This window comes from Cavia porcellus, unplaced genomic scaffold (genome assembly GCF_034190915.1).
Source record: "Cavia porcellus strain 051 isolate PalLab524CR breed Dunkin Hartley unplaced genomic scaffold, mCavPor4.1 scaffold_10, whole genome shotgun sequence".
In the NCBI taxonomy this organism is placed as follows: Eukaryota; Metazoa; Chordata; class Mammalia; order Rodentia; family Caviidae; genus Cavia; species Cavia porcellus.
The window spans coordinates 87,387,881-87,405,763 of record NW_026947493.1 but is presented as its reverse complement, the minus strand read 5'-3'; the positions used below and the strand labels follow the sequence as shown (position 1 = coordinate 87,405,763).

Below are 17,883 nucleotides of genomic sequence, written 5' to 3'. Positions count from 1 at the left end.
GTCTTAACTGTAATGTTGGACTGACAAATGCACTGGCAAAATGACAGTTGTTTCTTCAAAAATCATCCGTTTTCTCATTCTTCAATTCTTGAGGATAAATTTATCTGGAACATAACTAAAAATAGCACTGAAGTTAATTCCCACTTAAGAGAGTAGGGAATTAGATACTAAAAATAACAGTTAGGAAATGGAAAGGGATTTCCACTTTGTCAAAGAGGCCATTTTTAGCACCTTATCAAAGCAGCAGCATAAACTCTTTGTAAATTTAGTTTTGACAGCATTGGGATTATCACTTTTTCTGTCTGCAATAAACAGCAGCTTAGATTTCCCCTTTATATGAATGTCTTGCATGTTTTAGTGCATTAGTAAGGCAGATTACATTTTGATTGCACCTGAGAGTTTGCAAAGTACTTCGAGATAACTTGGTGTTGTTGCTGGGATAAACTGAGGCAGAGAAACTGAACCTTCCACACATGTCATTCAAATGTCTAAGAGAGTGCATGGCCAAATGTGTCTTCTGCTTGGTGCCCATAGGCACTGGCCTACTATGCAGACCCGGAGGACAGTATCTCGCAGGTCAGCTGAGGAGCTGCCGAATGTTGTGCTTTCCTCCTCCTGTGAGAGTACAAGGCCATGAAACTGGATCCTAGTACCTGCTGTGTCGTTGAATTTTCATGGGACACCTTTACCTGTGCCTTCAAGGAGAGCTTTCAGGAAGCATCAGCCACTGTCCCCTCTAGTCCGAAAGCTGTGTGACACACCCATTGTGTTTCAGCTGTCTGATAAGTTAAATAGAATCTAAAATTAAAACAAGTGGTTTCCATCTCTGCCTTCAGTTAGAATGTAGGATAAGAATTAGACACGTGGTTTAAAGATACGTTGTAATTCTGAGGAATACCAGGAGGGTGGTTGCCTTCTAATGATCTGACATTCCTTGAAATTAATTTTTGTATGTTTTTTGAAGTAGAAATTGCAGCATCGGTTTATATTGAGAGTTTATATTGGCCCCGTTTTCAGCTGGGCCAAAACCTCTGGAGAGTTTGGTTGTGGCCTCTGGAAGGTGCTCCTGGGCCAGGGGACTTGGCCAAATGGGTCACTGCAGGTGACCTGCAGCCACATGCGCACACAGCAGCACATTGCCCTCCACGGCATCACCGATCCCAAAGCTGAGAAACCCTGGTTCAGTGCGTATATATCTGAGATCAATCTTAGCACCATACAACAACGCAAACGTTGGTCTTGAAATTTCAGCTTTGGTCCATGTAACACCGATGAGGTACACATATAGTTTCAATTATAAAGCATTTACTTCTGCTTACCCTGTTCCTCAAGATCCAGAAGGGCAGAATTCACTGAAATAGCATCTTTGAGAGACAGAAACAGGCAGTGGGGAGCCCCTGACTGGTGCCTGGAGGGAGTAACTGTCAGGGAGGACCGGTGGGGCGGGTGAGTCTCGGGGACCCCAGGCAGGACTGGGAGCTGGACAGCTGCAGAGGTTTCTCCAGGGAGAGCCGCCTTCCCCTGTGCTGAGGGTGTGTTCTGGAAACCAGCCTGTTAGCACCCTTGTTGGAGCCTGCCTCCTGCAGCTCCACAGCCACAGGCCCCCCGCCCCCGTCACCCACAGTGGACACAGCTCACTGCTGTGTTCCTCTGCCCTGGTGGCTGCAGATGCGTTCCTGGTGAGATCTGCAGGAAGCAGAAATCCCAGCAGACTCCATACTTGGAGGATTGTGTGTAGCGACCAAGGGTCCACAAGCTTCCTTAGTTGTGTGATTATATAAAGGAATTCTCAGCCTCATTCTGTGCAAAGAGGCCTTGTGTGCGCGGCCAGCAGCTGCGGTCTTTTGTCAGGCTCACCATATGAGTGAGTCACACAAATATGCTTTTTATTATCGCAGCGTCGCATCTCTGTTCCTCCCTCTGTGTCAGTAATTATTGTCAGTGATAAAGTGCTTCAGTGTTGGTTATTGGTCTCTTTAACCAGTTGTGTATTGTCATTTCCTGGGTCCCTGTGATCCTAAGCTGCCATGAGAGCTTTTACAGCACGAGTTGTTTTGCACCCAGCTCTGTCTGCTTTAAAGCCAGGTGCTGTGTTAGCTATAATGCTAAAATGTTAAAGCAAAGGCTCTTACTTTCCTCCAGCAATCTTCCTCCCGTGCCTGTGCCCAGACCCTCCCTGCTCACGGTTTTTACAGAAGGTATCTGGGGACATCATTCCTGCAGGCCCCGCTTCATTCGCTGTGGGATTCAAAGCTTTCAATAGCTTTTTCTGCATCTGTTGCGATGACCACGGGATTTTTGTCTTTGGCTCTGTTAATAGGATGCCTTATGTTTATTTATTTGTGTACGTGAACCATCCTTGCCATACTTGGGGTGAATCCTACTTGGTCGTGGTCTATAAGCTTCTTCATGATTTGCTGCAATCCATTTGCCAGTATCTTATTGAGAATCTCTGCGTCTATGTTCTCTTTTCGGTTGGATCCTTTCCTGGTTTTGATATCAAGGTAATGCTTTCCTCCAGGAATGACTTCGGCAGTATTGCTTCCCTTTCCATTTCATTGAAATTGAAGAATTTGAGGAATATTGGCATTAGAGCTTCTCTAAATCTCTTGTAGAATTCATCTGTGAGTCCATGAGGGCTTTTCTCAGTGAATAGGTTTTTTTTTATTACAGATTCAATTTCATTGACTTATATTGGTCTATTTAGAATTTTTATATCTTCTTGATTCAGTTTTGGTAATTTATATGTGTCTAGGAATCTGTCCATTTCTTTATTTTTCCCTTTTACTTGAGTACAGGTTCTTGAAGAAGGTATTCATGATCTTCTGGATTTCTGCAGGATCTCTTGTAATTTGATTTCACCCTTTTCATTCTTAATTACATGAAGTTGAGTATTTTCTGTCCTTTTTTTGATAAGGTTGGCTGGGAGTTTGTCAGTTTAATTTAACCTTTCAAAGCTATTTGTGATTGGGATATGTAGAACCTTATTACAATTGTGTTAGTGGTTATTTGAGTTTCTATGTCTGTTAATATTTGTTTTATATATGAATGTATTCTCTTCATCTTGGAGTTTTCGCTTAACGAGACCTTCTTTGTCTCTCTTGATCTTTCTTGGCTTGAAGTTCACTTTAGCTGAAAATAGAATAGCTACCCTTGCTTTTTTCTGAGTTCCTGTTGCATGAAGTATTATTTCCCATCCTTTGACTTTTAGTATATGAATTTCTTTTTGTATTTAATGTGTTTATTTTATGCAGACTATTGTTGGATCTTGTTTCTTGGTCTATTCTGCCTGTTTCTTTTGATTAGTGAATTGAGACCATTTACACTGATGGTTATAACTGATATGTTTTGACTTATTCTTGTCATGTATTTTCCTTTGGTCGGTTCCCTTTCTTTCTCCTCTGTTTAATTGTTTGTCTTCCCTGGTGGATTCTTTCTATTGGTGTTCATAGAATTGTAGTCTTCCTTATCTCTTTCTAGAATATTCTGCAGAATATTTTGTAGTGCTGATCATGACTTTCTTCAGTTGATGTTTGTTATCAGTGTTTCTATTGATTTTGAAAAGCAGTTTTGTGTGTGTCTGGGGTGGAAGTTGTTTGCTTTTAGGACTTGAAATGCTTTACTCCACCACTCTTTGACTTAAGGGTTTGCAGAGAGATATCTGCTATGCTTCTGACTGGTTTTCCTTTATAGATGATCTGTTTCTTTTCTCTAACAACTTTTAATATTCTGGTCTTGTGCTGAATTTCTGTAATCTTGACAATTATATACCTTGATGTAGCAGATAAAAGCTGTCTATGATAAACCAATAGCCACCACCATAGTAAATGGTCAAAAACTGAAAGCTTTCACTCTAAAATCAGGAAAAAGGCAAGAATGCCCATTAAATCTGCTATGTTGCCCGGAAGTAGGTCCTGGCCTGGATGGAGCAGCTCCTGCTGTTGGTCACAGGCACGTGGAGTCGGGCTGGTCGCTGGGCTTCTTGCAGCAGTGGCATCCTCGGGGAAGTCACCTCTCTCCCGTGGCTCTCCTTACAGATGAAAGGGTCAAGAGAAGTGTGACAGTCTCACAGATGGTTCAGCAGCTCACGGTTGTTCAGACCGGGCGTGGAGCCCTCATCGCTGACCTCATAGTCCTCATTGAGAACTCAGGGCTCTGTCTGTTTGGGCTCCTGGGCTCCTAAGCACAGTGACAGTGGTGGGATCTTAATATTTTAAACAGGAGCCCTGGGTCGGAAGGGACAGAAACAAAGCTGGTGATGTGGGGACCGTCTCATGACACAGCTGTGCCAGCCGAGACACCCACCTGCCCCTCTCGTTCCCCATGAGGACTGGAAGACAATCGCCACAGGCGTCATCCCTTTGGGTACACAGCCCACAGTCTGTACAAGAGCCGTCTCCTCTGAGGAGCCCATTTCGTGGGTCTGTGCCTGCCTCGTCTTCTACCGTCAGGGGCGAGGGGGAATCAGGGCATCCGTGTTCACACTGTCCCCGTGGTGGTGTGAGGCAGTATGTAAAAGTCACGCAGGAGTTCATCCAGCTGCCCTTACCTCCTGCAGGAAAATATGTGCATGTGTATTGCACACACTCACAGACACACACACCTTCATCGATTGTCTGCTGATACTCAGTGTCCTTCCGTGTTAGCATCTTTAAGGGCAAATAATTATAGGTTATTGTTTCATCTCATAAGTACTACAACTTATAGACTATACAATATGCATTATAAAATTATGCATACATGATATGATATACATATACACATAAATACCTATATGTATAGGTGTACATATGGAGTATATATATATATATACATATATATATATATATATGTAGAATACAGACATGTGATCTATATAGATCTGTATAGGTCTATTTATAGAATCTATAAGTATATAAACTTAATTCTTCCCATGATTCTGAATGCAAAGTGAGTTGGATGAGAACTGAATCAAATTCAGTGGTTAGGTTTAATTTTAGTCTTATGGGAAAGTTTGATCTGGTTCTTGTCCATTTCGGTTTGTGTTCCGAAGCATGGAGAGAGGGCTAGGGATGTAGCTCAGTGGCACAAGTGCCTGCCTGGTAGGTGCAAGGTTGTGAGTTCAATCCCTGTGCCAAAAACAAAAACAGCCCCAGAATCTTGCAGAGAATTGCATCTGCGAACTGAGATACCACGGTGTATATGATATATCTCTCTCCACGATCCAGCAGCTTCAATGTAGATCTGATTCGGTGAGTTTTAATTTAGTGGATAAGAAAACATTATTTCCTAAAGCATAAGGGGTGTGGAATTTTATTGGTTGACTCTCCTGGCAGACTGTTTAAAGCACAAGTCTCCCTGAGCGCAGGTCTCCCGTTCCTGGACCTGCACGCCTGGGTTAGACCCAGCACTTGTTTGCCTCTGTGTTGAGGAGAAGGGGTTTGGGGTAACGGACAAAGGAGCACCACATTCACCACCCAACTGATGAAGTCGCTATCTCCGCTCTGGTTGAATAAATGAAAGAAAACAGTCACACTTTTCAGCAAGGGTAATTAATGTGGCTATAAATAGCAGTCGCCGGGTGGTGAGGAAAGAACACGTCAGCTTGCGGTATGAAACCGTCTTGCCGTGTTTATGCTGGACATCGGCGGGCCGCCTTGGCCTGCCTCACCTCCTCACTCAGGGTCCCCGGGCAGCACAGTCCTTCGGGGGATTTTTCATTTCCATCATAATTCAAGAGGGAGAACAAGCAGAGTAAAGCTTTTTTACTGTTAGAAGCTGATAATCAACTACCCGATGCTTTTATTTTTTGCCAAGAATTGTTGACGACTCACATGCCTTTCAGATCCTGGCAATGTAGCAAGGTCCTGTCTCAGAACAATCCCTCTACCAAGGGGCCAGCCCAAAGGAGCTCTCAGGGAGCAGACTGGTCAGGGAAGGGCCTGCTGGCCATGCTGTTCTAACCAGTGCCCTGGGCCTCCGGCGGGGAGGGGATTCCGAGCGTCGACTGGCACTGGCACTGTCTCTCTGCCCATGGCCCCTGACCTCTGCACCCCGTGAGTCTGAGGTGGGAGGCTCATCTGGGCCCAAGCTGCCGGGGAGACGTGGGGGCCACGGGTTGTGCTGACCACCAAGGCCCCGTCAGTCACCCCCTCCGTGCTGTCTGCCCCTCGGGGAGCACCGGGCTGCTCTGCTCTTTGGTTGGTCGGTTTTCTTCTCATGAAGTGTTGTAGTGCGGTGGTGGAAGTTGGAGGCACCTAGCAGAAGGGAGGAAAGCTCCCTGGGCCAGCGGGAGTCCAGAGAGGCAGCCGCATTTCCCAGGCTGGCTCTGAAGAGTGGCTGCTTTCTAAGCATGTTTCTTTCTTTCATTCATTCTGTTCTATATTTTCCTAACTACAAAATCAAATTCTCATTTTCCTAAAATCATGTAAAATACCAAGCCATTCCAAGAAGAAAATAAAATTACTGGCACATCTATCCCCAAGACAGACACTGCTCACAACTCAGCCTTTGTCATCTTTCCCAGTGCACAGAGACGCACGTCTGAACCCACTACCACCATGGAGAGCGTTCTAAATATACCATAATGTGTATGCTATTATGATGAGCAGAAAGGGTGTTTTTCCGTTAAGCCACAAAAGCTATACTTTGTACCTTAGACTCTGGACTCTGCAGCTCTTGCAGTGGAAGTGTAGGGAGTTGGGAGGTGCTGGCTCTTGGTTGTGGTCGGGCTATTTTAAACCTTTAATGTAGTAATTTATGTTTGAGAACTATAGAATCAATTTTTAGTTCTGGTAAACTGTTCCCCTTCCTTTCTCAACCCCTTAATTGCTCTCTCTGGGAAATAGCTATTTGCCAAAAATAAAAATTATTCTTTCCAATTCTTGAGATACAGTCTTTAAGTGGGGGAAGATTCATCACAGTTTTCCTCCCTTTCCGAGCGAGGAAACCCTGGGGGTTTTGTGTGAGGCTGAGGAATGATTCGCTCTTTTGTGCATCCACGCTAGAGCTCAGGGTCACAGCTGCGCAGGCTGCGTAGACAGCACAAGGTATTTTATTAGCGGTTAGGGTCACTGAACCCAACCCAGTCTTGTAATCTATACTAAAGCTTCACTGTCAGTGTGTTTATGTCTTAAAACAAGACGTTATTAGAAAACAACAGAGTTGAAGAGGCCATGAAGTAAGGTGGTATTTTTTGTAAATCTGTAAACTGTAATAGTCTGGCATATTCCTGTGCTATAGACCTATGTAGTGAGAGGCCATGCGCACTTCTGATGGGAGCTGAGGTCCATTGAGTGGGGTCTCTGGTTGTTTGTGCTGTGTGTCATTTCTCACTGTAAAAGCCTATGTGTGACCTCTGTGAAATGTCTGTATAACTACACATGGTGTATTAGCAGTATCACATGATTTTAAAAACACTGCTGAAAACCCACACTTGTCAGTGGGTTAAACAACCATCTTCCAGTCAGTGCAAACTGTGAGGTCCCAAGCACTCAAGGCTTGGACAGGATGGGAAGAAGTCATGTGTGCTCTGGGAGGTGATCCTTGGCTCCAGGACCAGGTACACAGTTGCAGGCTGACTTTTACAAAAAGTCGCAGGTACCAGCATAAGTGTAAGGTACGCTTCGGTCCAGCAGTCTGCGAGCTGTCGTGAGCATCGCCAGGGCACCGCATGGTCTTTGAAAGAAGACCCAACGTCCACTTCTGTCAGTTTGGTGGAAGTAAGGACAAATAAGGATTTTATTTCATAGGTAAGGTGTCGGCAGTGTTTATCCCTTTCCATATCCATGCATCCTAGTAATTCTTCTGCCCATAATGTAATGTAAGTAATCACATTTTTAAATATTGCTTGGGACAGATCAGCTGGCCCGCTCACTTGATGCACCGAGGTGTTCGTCACAGGGTGACGATGTGGGCGGTTTAGACCTGCACTGACCATGATGTTGATCCCTACAAGGACAACACGGACGCACACATGCATGCACACTTTCACCACTGATTCTACCTAAACAGAACAAAGAGAATTCCAAAACCCTGTAAACTTACGAGCTGTTATGGACTAGAAAGATGGCAAAGTTCCCTTGCAAAAAGAGAAGAAATTGGAATGAAAAAAATAGCAGCCGGAAAGTCTGGACGCTGAACACAGAGGTTTTCTTGGAACAGTGTTTGATTTTCAGGCTGATACCTTACAGTTTAGGGAACGAGCACAGCTCTGTGCCCACCAGAGAGGCTGCTGTAAAGCCGGGACATGCAGGCTCTGGAAGGCAGCCCTGGCCACCTCATGTGTGTCCTGGCTGATTCCATGCGTCCTGCGGTGCCTAATGCAGGTTTCTCTTCAGCGCTGTTGTCTGTCATGTGAGAAACAAAGTAGTTAGCAGAGGAGGCTCCTTCCTCCTGCAGGGGCCTGTCACCCCTTTGCCCCGTAACTGGCAGTCTGCCGGGTGGTCTGCAGTTCAAACGCAGAGCTCTTTCCTGAGCCAGATGAACCAGAATGGGTTCTGTGTAGCGTGCATTTATGCCAGCGAGATAAGCAAGACTAGAAGGTGTTAAGGAAGGAAGGTGGGTTTGCAATTTTCTGTTCAGAATGATCATGTTTATTGTTTTAAAAGAATGAGTACCAAGTTGCTTTGTAGCTCCTTCATTTTTCTGTCATATAAATGTGAATTCAGAATGCAGAGTAAGGTTTCCAGGTTGTGAGGCAGAATACCAGAGCTTCTCCTTACAGCTTACCAGGCATTATCCGTTATGAATTAAGTTATAATTTAATCTGTTCAATTCAATCAATTAAGTTTTAATTTAATCTGTTCAATTAAACTTCATATCGAAAATACCTCTTTCCAAAAAGGGACTCGTTGGCTACTTTAAGTGAATTTTTAACGAAACAAACTGCAGTGAAATGAGAGGAGCCCAGGCCGTGGATGTGGAGCCGATGTGCGAGGCTGGGCACCTGGAGCATATGTGCACAAAGGCCAGATGCGGAGCGAAGGGGTTTGTCTTCTTACTGTGTCCTCTGCAGCATTTCCACTGGTCCCACTGCCTTTCAAAAGGAGATAATTAATAATTGCTAAAATAATATCTCCTACTTACGGAAGCATGCCTGACCTCATGATTGACTGTGGGTATTTTCATACGCAAATTCACTTACTCATGGTTGCTTATCTAATCCGTGTTGAGGGCCCGTTGCATGCCTGGCAGTGGCGGGCAGTGAGTGGCACCCGCTGGCATTCGGAGCTCTGCTCTTACGAGGTGATGGTGCCTTGGGGTGCAGGGCAGCCAGCGCTGTTGCAGAAACAGGCACAGGATGTTCTAGAAGCAGCAGCAGGAGGGGCACTGCGGAGGGCATGCTCCTGACAGGCTCCCGAGAGGAAGAAGCCTGAAGCGAATCCTGAAAATTAGGGCCTCCCCTGGGGGAAGCGGGCATGAGATGGGGAAGGAGCCTTAGGCCTGGGAGCACTGAAAATACTGTGTTTGCTAGAAAAACAAATCGATTGGCAGTTGGAGTGTGGGAACGTAGGACCCACAGAGGGAGGGAAGAGCGGGCTGGGAGCTGTGGCCCCTCCACAGGTGTGAGCCCTGAAGGGTAGGCAGGGGCAGAGCTATGCCTCCCGGGGACACCAAGGGTGACGGATGGGAGGACATCCCTGGAGTCAGAGAGCAGTGCTGGGCCAGTCCAGAGCCAGAAGAGAAAGGAGGAGTCTGTCTGACTTTGCAGGTGGCTTTGAGGGGAGGGGTGGCGTGGATCCAGGCTGCTGTCACCAGAGCCACACAGCCCAGTGCTGCTTGGGTGGAGGAAATAGGGAGAACCTTCCGGGGGACTCCTCTGTGGCCAGGAGAGATGAATGGCCTGTAATGCCACCGTTAGTGCACAGAAAACAGATAGGGGAGAGCCTGGCTGTGTCTAGGGAAGATGCAGAACCTGCTGGGGCCGGGACGGTGCCTGCGGAGTGAGAGTTTCTGAGATTCTCACTCTGTCCTGAAACAGATGCACCTGCTCCCGGGGCTCGATCCCAGCTTCTCTGCTGTGTTCCGGGGGGCACTGAGCCCTCACTGCTATCAGAAATATGTGCAATGTGTTTTGTAGGTGTCAATGCCTGCATTCATATTTCAATTTTAAATGAAAATCTTTTAGATGCAGGCAATAAGTGGTGTTTTAAGTCAAGGCATGAGAGCACTCCTGGAGATGTTTGTGATCATCTAATCCAGCCTTGCTTCACAGATGATGAGCTCAGACCAGCCTACTCCGATGACTTGGAGTAGATCAGAGATCACAGCTGTACTGAAGGCCAGGTCCCCAGCTCCTGGCCGAAGGTGGTTTCACATAGCAGCTGTGCTGTAAAGGTGGAAAGGGAAAAGCTAAGTAGACGTGACTGTTTCATGAGTTCGTGACCGTGACCTTTCCCTGGAGTGAGGAGGTGGTGAGGAAGAGAGGTACCAGGCTAGTGGAGGCGCCAGTCATTTACACAAAGAGGGCATGGCTGTCTGGTTCTGGCCTCGTGTCTGGGACACTGCCGATGACACTAGTGTCTTTCAACAGATACCCCCCCATTCCCTAGTCCCCATAATCTTGAAAGAGTCAGGGCCAGAAAAGTGACTGCACAGGAAGTACCCACCCAGGGCTTTCTGGGGCGCCCTTGCAGCTCTGCTGCATCAATGGCCCTGATGCTGCTGCCCTTTTAGGGCTGAGAAATGAGTGTCAGCTCACACTTGTGACACCAGTAACCAGAAGTACCTCCCCGGCCCCATGGAAGTGGCCTGTCCATGCACATCTGTTTCAACTTTGCACACTGAGTGACCCCAGGCTGGGTCCACAGCACACAATCATCACAGACACGCTTAGATTACTTACACTATCTCGTGCACCACCCAAGCTGCACATGTGCAGGGTAATGTGGGCATTTGGTTCTGGCTTTTGCCATTTGTAAGGTGATGCATTAGAAGAATAAATTCGATGGGTTTTCGAGGCTCAGTGACCAAGGGACAGCTGGTGGGCATTGATGCTGGTAAGGGAAGTCAGAGAACAGGAGCCATCCAGACTGGAGATGGTGGGCATGGCTTGGCGCTGTGAAAGGCGCCCAAAGCAGGAGCCTGAGAGACGATAAAGCCAGCAGCAGGAGCTGCAGAACTGGACCGGAAGTGTGGCTGATGTTGTCCGTTTCCCGTCCAGCTAGCATCTGATGTTTCTTAGTGGCGTCACCTTGCTTCCTATAGCCTCTGAGCGGGAGAGCTTGTGCCTGTAAAACAAGACCTCTGGGGCTCCTGACATTTACTGCCTCCTCTGGCTTTCCTACCCCAGTGGCTTCAGGTACCCCGATGAAAAATGGTTCCCTGTCCTGGATGTCAGCGCAGAAACTGCTGCAGATATTAACTAACTGGATCCATCATCTGCAAGGACAATTAAACTTTCCACTTTGATAAAAGGGCTATGGTAATAGAAATGCCTGCGAAGGACATGCTTGACCTCAGCCGGCTCTGCTTATAAGGTCGTAAACCTGGATGCAGTTGCATGTTCAGCCTTGCCACTGATTTATGAAACAATAATATTAGATAGAACCATCAATGTTGAAGGCATTTTTTGCATTGTTGTACCTTTTTATTACTTTCCCATATTTAACATTTTATTTGACTTCATGGTTATTCTGCTATAACTGAGTAATACCATATGCATCAACATCCAGCCAGGGGCCCCCTAATTTACAACATATTTTAAATCAAGGATGCCTTTGTCAATTTTTATAGGGTTTAAAATGGTGTTTTCTTAAGAATTACATGGGGAAATTATACTTTTTGTGCTTTGAGATACACTCTGGGTTGAGAAAGCCTCTGAAGGGGTCTCTCGTAGGAAAATGGTGACAAACGTGCTGGGCGTGTGGGATGTCGGGGTCTCGAATGGACACTGCTTCTGGGGCACCAGGGCTGCCCAGGGCTGTGGCTCCGAGGGCCCTGGTCCCCGCACTGTCTCGACAGCCAGGGCTGCATTCATTCAGGGCGAGAGTTTCAATGAACCACATAAACGCTCGATAACCACCCTCACTTGTTAAAAATAGTTGGCATGTTTCGTAACACTGCTTGTTGGACAGTTGACTGGCTGTTTGCTTTCTCACAGCCTACAACATATCCCAGCCGTGAATCCAGATCTGAAGATTTAACTCACAGGTCTGGAACCTTCTCCATCGCTGAGCAAGCTCCCCATGGCATTCCCGTAGTGTTCAGTTTACATATTCCGGCGTCAGTGCTGCGTCTCCCAGGATCCACCTGTGATATCGGTGGCAAAATCAAAAGGCAGTGAGCCAGTTTGGCCACCAACCCTGAGTGACCTTAGACAACCGGCTTAGCTTCCATGAGCCCCCGTTTCCTACTAATAAAACCAGGGAAGGGATAAGGATGAGATTCAACCGACTGCAGACACACCTGGCCTTAGGAGAGGTTTAGTGTGCTGCTGTCAGTCGCTTTGTGGTCTTACAGTGGCTTGCACGCAACAGAATGAGAAGATCAAGCAAACTTATACCACTAAGAAAAACTCCTTATATTTCCAGTGATCCCTTTTATTCTCACCCACCTGGCCCCGGGGCCTCATCTCACTGCAGCTTACCTCGGCCGCCCGTGTGTGAGGCAGAGAACTCACTGACAGTGCCGATGAATACAGAGAGCTGGCACAAGTGAAACCGGTCATCAGCAGGCAGCCAGGCCGCAGCGCTCTGGGAACCGGCTCTCAGGCTGGTCCTCGGGAGAGCGGCGTCACCAGGCCTCTTCTCCAGGTGTAACGCACACCTTCGCAGGCTGGGTCAGACAGGGCGAGACGGCGTGCGTGAAAGTCATGCCGTTTCCTTGCTTCACAGAGCATCCGTTTCACATCCTGTCCAATCCGTACTTCTCAGTCTCTTAGCCATAGTTTATAAATCTCTAGGCTCAGGCCTGAGAGTGGCGGTGTAGTCAAAGAGCTTCACATTCAGGTTGGGATCCCCCACTTTGTGACTCATCGCTCCATGGTCAGCAACTTCGCAGCTTACAGTGTACCTGGAAAGCCAGCATGTGGTAGCACACGCCTCTGATCCCAGCACCGTGGGAGGCTGGGGCAGGATGATTGGGAGTTTGACCCCAGGCTGGGAAACTTAGTATCTTAGTAAATCCTGTCTCCAAACTTAAAAAAAAAAAAGGGCTGGGGAAGTGGCTCCGTGTTAAGGCCTTGGGTTCCTGAGTGCCACACATAAGCATGCAGGCATGCGTGTATACACACACATGCATCCACAGAATCAGTAACAGTATCGACCCTGGAGAGAGCCTTCATTTTGTATAAGCATATTTTGAAACCAGGAGGGAATACAGGAACAGTCGGATCAGTTTCCTATCTTTTCTCGGACTGGTAGCCTGCAGCAGGATGCAGCGCACGTTCTGCGTCTCCTGAGGAACGCTGAGGGACACAGGAGAACCACCCTGCTTAGTCATACACGCTGCACACCTGAGTTCTGGTCCTTAATTAGTTGCCTGTGGTTCTCACCCCTTGTGAGGCTTTAGCTCTGGCACTGCTGGGCGCTCATCCCTGGAGGCAGCAGCTTCGCCTGATTAAAAGATAACTGAGTTACACTCCTGCTGCTCTTTCTGGTAGCTTCGGACTCCCGCTGGAGGCCTCCTTGATTTCTTGACAGGATCTGCAGCTGGGGAGGCTCTTCTGGTTGGTTGTGTTGGACGCCAGCAGAAACCTTTGCTAGTTTTAAGATTCTGGGTTCAGGAGGAGGCACCTCAGGCAGATGGCAGAGCCGCACAGGATGTGGCCGCCTGTGCCTCCTGGTTTCCTGGGCCGCACATCCTGGGGTCTGTAGTCTTGCACACCCAGAGCGAGGCGTGCACTGGGAACCAATTCCTGCATGAGGAACCTACATAGAATTATCTGGCAGAATCTGTCCTGGGGCTCCTGATTAGTGAATCTGGGAGGGAAAACATGTTGAAACTTCTGGATCGGCAGTGAAATCAACAGATCTGATTCACAGCGTGAGTGACGGTTACTTGCGGAGTGTGTAGACCTGTAAACGCGGTGCCAGTGTTGCTCCAGAGTGGGAACCAGCACATTGCTGTGCCCTGTGAGCTCTGCACAGCCGTCAGGTGAACGAAGCCTGTGCTGTGTGCCAGCATCACTGGCTCTCTGCCGAGCTCCTCCTCACGCTGGCTGTCCCCAACCCTGGACCACATTTGGAGAAGCACAGCTCATGCTTGGGTCAGAATTCCCCTGGAAGCTGTGATGCAGTGTCCAGCGTTTGCCCTGGAAACCCTGCACGCAGCCCGTCCGTCGACTTTCCAAGCCTTCCCGTGTAGTGAAGAGCAGGAGCCACAGCTGAAAGGCAGTGACCAGGAGGGCACGGCAGGACAGGAACATGCCTGTGGAGGCAACTGGAAGTCTCCAGCACCTGGCAGCAGTTTCTAAGCCTCAGGAGGCTCATCTGCAAAGCTGCGGTAGTGCATGGCATTGTCCAGGTTCTTTATTTTATAAAAGGGAAGCACTTTTATAAGCACTTTTATGACTGCTGTGTACCAGGCTGCAGACAGCGCCAGTCATGTGTAGCAGGTAACATCTTCAAAAGGGGCACACAGGTCCATAAGGATCTCAGAGCCCCAGGACAAGCAGGGAACATCTACTAGTGTAGCCTGTCTTGGCTACACTATAGTTAAACATCTATCAAATATAGTAGCCAGAATTCTTTCTGTTGTGTTAAAAGCCTGTATCCATGTGACTCAAAGAAAAAGAAGCACCCTGGTTGTTGCGGGGATAGGAGGAGGTTGTTAGACCGTGGAACTCGCGACTGCCCAAGGATGGACTCTACTGAGTGTGTGGCCCGAGCCAGGTGCTGGCCACACAGCCTTCTGTCTGTTACCCTGCTCGGCCCACCCTTGGATCTGTCTGTCTCACTTCTTTTTCTCTGAATGGACTTCATTCTTAGGCTGGCTCTGGCGAAATTGGACTTCAGCTGCATCAGCCATCCATGTCACCAGTTCATTAACCAAGAAGGGAGCAGCTCTTGTGTGAACTCAGTAGACACAATTCCAGAGCTGAGTCTTAATGGCCTCGCTTATCACATCTGCCCACTCACGAGAACTTACTTGCTAAGCAGCAAGGCCGAGGTTTCTGGGCTGGAACACGCAGCCCCTCTTTGAAGCTGGGAGAGTCCAGACAACCAAAGCTCTTATTCTGAAAGGAGGGAAGACGATTTCCTGCAGGAAGGAAGGGGAAGCCACTAGGGAAAGAGAAGCATGATGTGGAATCCAAGAAGCCAGATGCTTACCACTCTGACCATGCCTCACCTGCCATTCCCCCTCATTGCTTAAACATGTTAGTGTACCTGGAGTAAAACCAGAACGTGGCTGGAGACCTTTTATTTTATTATGGGACTTTTCAGATATTTATCCCAATCCATTTTGCATTTTTGCAGTAAGCTTTCACAGGTTGAATGCCTCTCCTCCCTGTGCACTTCTGATTTGAGAATAGAGGATGGGACCAGGAACAAGTTCAGAATTTATTAATAACAACATGAGTTTTATTTTGAGCTTTTGTTTTTATTGGTCTGGGGCACACTCGTATATGATTAATAAAAATAGGCAAGAGATGATGTTAGAAAGCGAGCTGCCAGAGCTCTGCAAGGGGGAATTTACGCGGAGACTATATTTATTACACGACAATAACGTTACCATGGATGATGAAATGGTGGATGCATCATAGTTCGCTAGGTCGGCAAAAATCACGTAGCTGTTAATGACTTGGAACCCGGCTTGCTAAGCTCAACTTGGCAGCTCCGTCCGCGGTTAGAGTGCTGGTGGGAGAGGCAAGGATGCACACTCGGTCCGGTGGGGCTGGCTATGCCTGAACTGTGTGGCCCGGTAATAAAATGCAGTCAGGGCATAGGGGCAGGGAGCTGAGGGCACTGACATGGGTGGTTGCAGGCGCTGTTGCTCTCCCCAGCAGGGCTCAGGCCCAGCTCCTCCCAGCCCCCATCGTGGCACCTGAGAGCCCCTCTCCAGGACCCTTAATGCTTCTTGCAGGTCCCTTGGTTACTATTTTACAACCACCGTGTTCCTGGAGGTGCACGGTAAAGCGATGCATTTCATCAGGGCACCAAGTGGGAATGCTGCCTCACGGGCTGGACTTCCGGCCCGTTCTGAGCTTGGAAGGAGCATGGGAATCAGGTTCCAGTTCCTTGTCACTGCCTGCATTTTAAATTGGCCTAAATTTGCTGAAGGCTGTCTGGGCACCTGCCCTGCCCTGTCCTCCTCTATCTCCTGTACGCTGTGGTCTTCCGCTGATCATGATGGAGCGCAAGCAGGAGGCGAGACTCAGCTGAGACTGGTAGTTGGCACAGCACCATGAAAAGACCAGAGAACTAAGCCTTAGATTAACATCTTTGCTGACTGCTGGCTTCCAAAGGGGTGATCTGAGCTCATCATTAACCCCTCTGGCTCCTTTCTCAGTGGAAGGGATTAAAGGAACAAGGAGCCTGACACCTCGCTCCAGTCTTTGTTGTGTGGGTTGGATGAGATGACGTCATTCACAGGGATGCTCGATCCCAGGCAGCGCTCACAGTGGCAGGGAGGCCTGTTCCGGGGCGTGTGGAGAGCAAGGCTTGCTAGCAGCCAGACTGCTGTATGCTCTGCTCCCTTTCTCCAGCTCCCCAAGACGAAGGGGCCCTGCCAGATGGCCAGCTCGCAGCTATGCCTTGTTTTGTCTTTGTAAATATTATATGACCTGACCTGGAGGATTTGCTCATAATGTAGCGTGCTTATGCTTTATCTCTTGCAGCTTGAGAATTACATCGTGGAAAATATGAAGTCGGAGATGGCCCAGATACAGCAGAACGCAGTTCAGAACCACACGGCCACCATGCTGGAGATCGGGACCAGCCTCCTGACACAGACCGCAGAGCAGACCCGGAAGCTGACGGACGTGGAGACCCAGGTAGGGCCCTGGGCCACATGCACACCCCAAGTTGCCTTCTCACCTTCATGCTGTAGCCTACTTCACCAACACAGCACGCATTTCAGCACAGAAACTCGGGAAGCAGATGTTTTTGTCGATTGGCAGTAACAAGACTGCCTGGCACACTGTGTTTGATTCTTTGGATTTAAATGTTAGTGTATTAGCAAGAACAGGGCTGCTTCACGACCTAATCTTCATCTCCATTCAAATACGCACTGCATCCACCACCTGTGACGTGAGCTGATGTCAAATGGAATCCATTGGGTGGCATTCCTGGCTGGCTGCGCACTCGGGCCTCACTTCCTGTGTCTCTGGTAGTGCCGTAGCTCTCCTGCAACTGCAAGGCTTTGGGAGCTGAAAGAAAGCCCGCAGAGGACCAATCCAAAGTGCTTGTCTGCTGGTCTGTCCCCTAACAGGTGCAATGAGATACTTTTTTGAGTATAAATCAGTGAAAACTAGGATGCCCTTTCATCATTAAGGTAACAACTCCCCGCCCTGCTCTTAGTGCACACAGTAAATAGCATTTTATGACGACTGGAAGCTGAGCTGTCCATGCCCCTCTGGCCACAGAAATGCTTATTCCAGCCTCCACTGTTCCGAAACTCGAGGGAGGATGTTGTCAGTGTGAGCAGAGTCTGTTGCCAAGCTAACAGACTTAAATGCAAAAATGAGATGCATTTTATCTTATTTCATTTACGTAGTGGCACCACAGATCATATGGCAGTATTTCGAGAGAAATCACAATGGTAATATTTATGTCTGGAGCATCTTACACAAACATACACGTTCCCACGTGTGAAGGATGTGTATAAAAGCCAACTAGGGCACGAAGCATGGGAAATTTGAGTGATTTCTACAGTGTTACAAGTAATAAATAGAACTCAAGATTCAAAACTTCACTGTTTCTTTTTTATACACCTTGATTAGAAATTCCAATCATTCCTTTG

General features: G+C 47.8%; 1 protein-coding gene across 3 annotated transcripts in view; it reads left to right on the top strand.

The window, feature by feature from the left end:
• Angpt1 (angiopoietin 1) overlaps positions 1-17,883 on the top strand; it is a 174,589-nt gene that overhangs the window by 80,871 nt on the left and 75,835 nt on the right. For all 3 annotated transcript variants that reach the window (XM_005008213.4, XM_003479828.5, XM_063257776.1), the window contains exon 2: positions 16,760-16,915. In XM_005008213.4, coding sequence (XP_005008270.1) covers positions 16,760-16,915 — 156 coding nt within the window. The remainder of the gene's footprint in view (positions 1-16,759; positions 16,916-17,883) is intronic.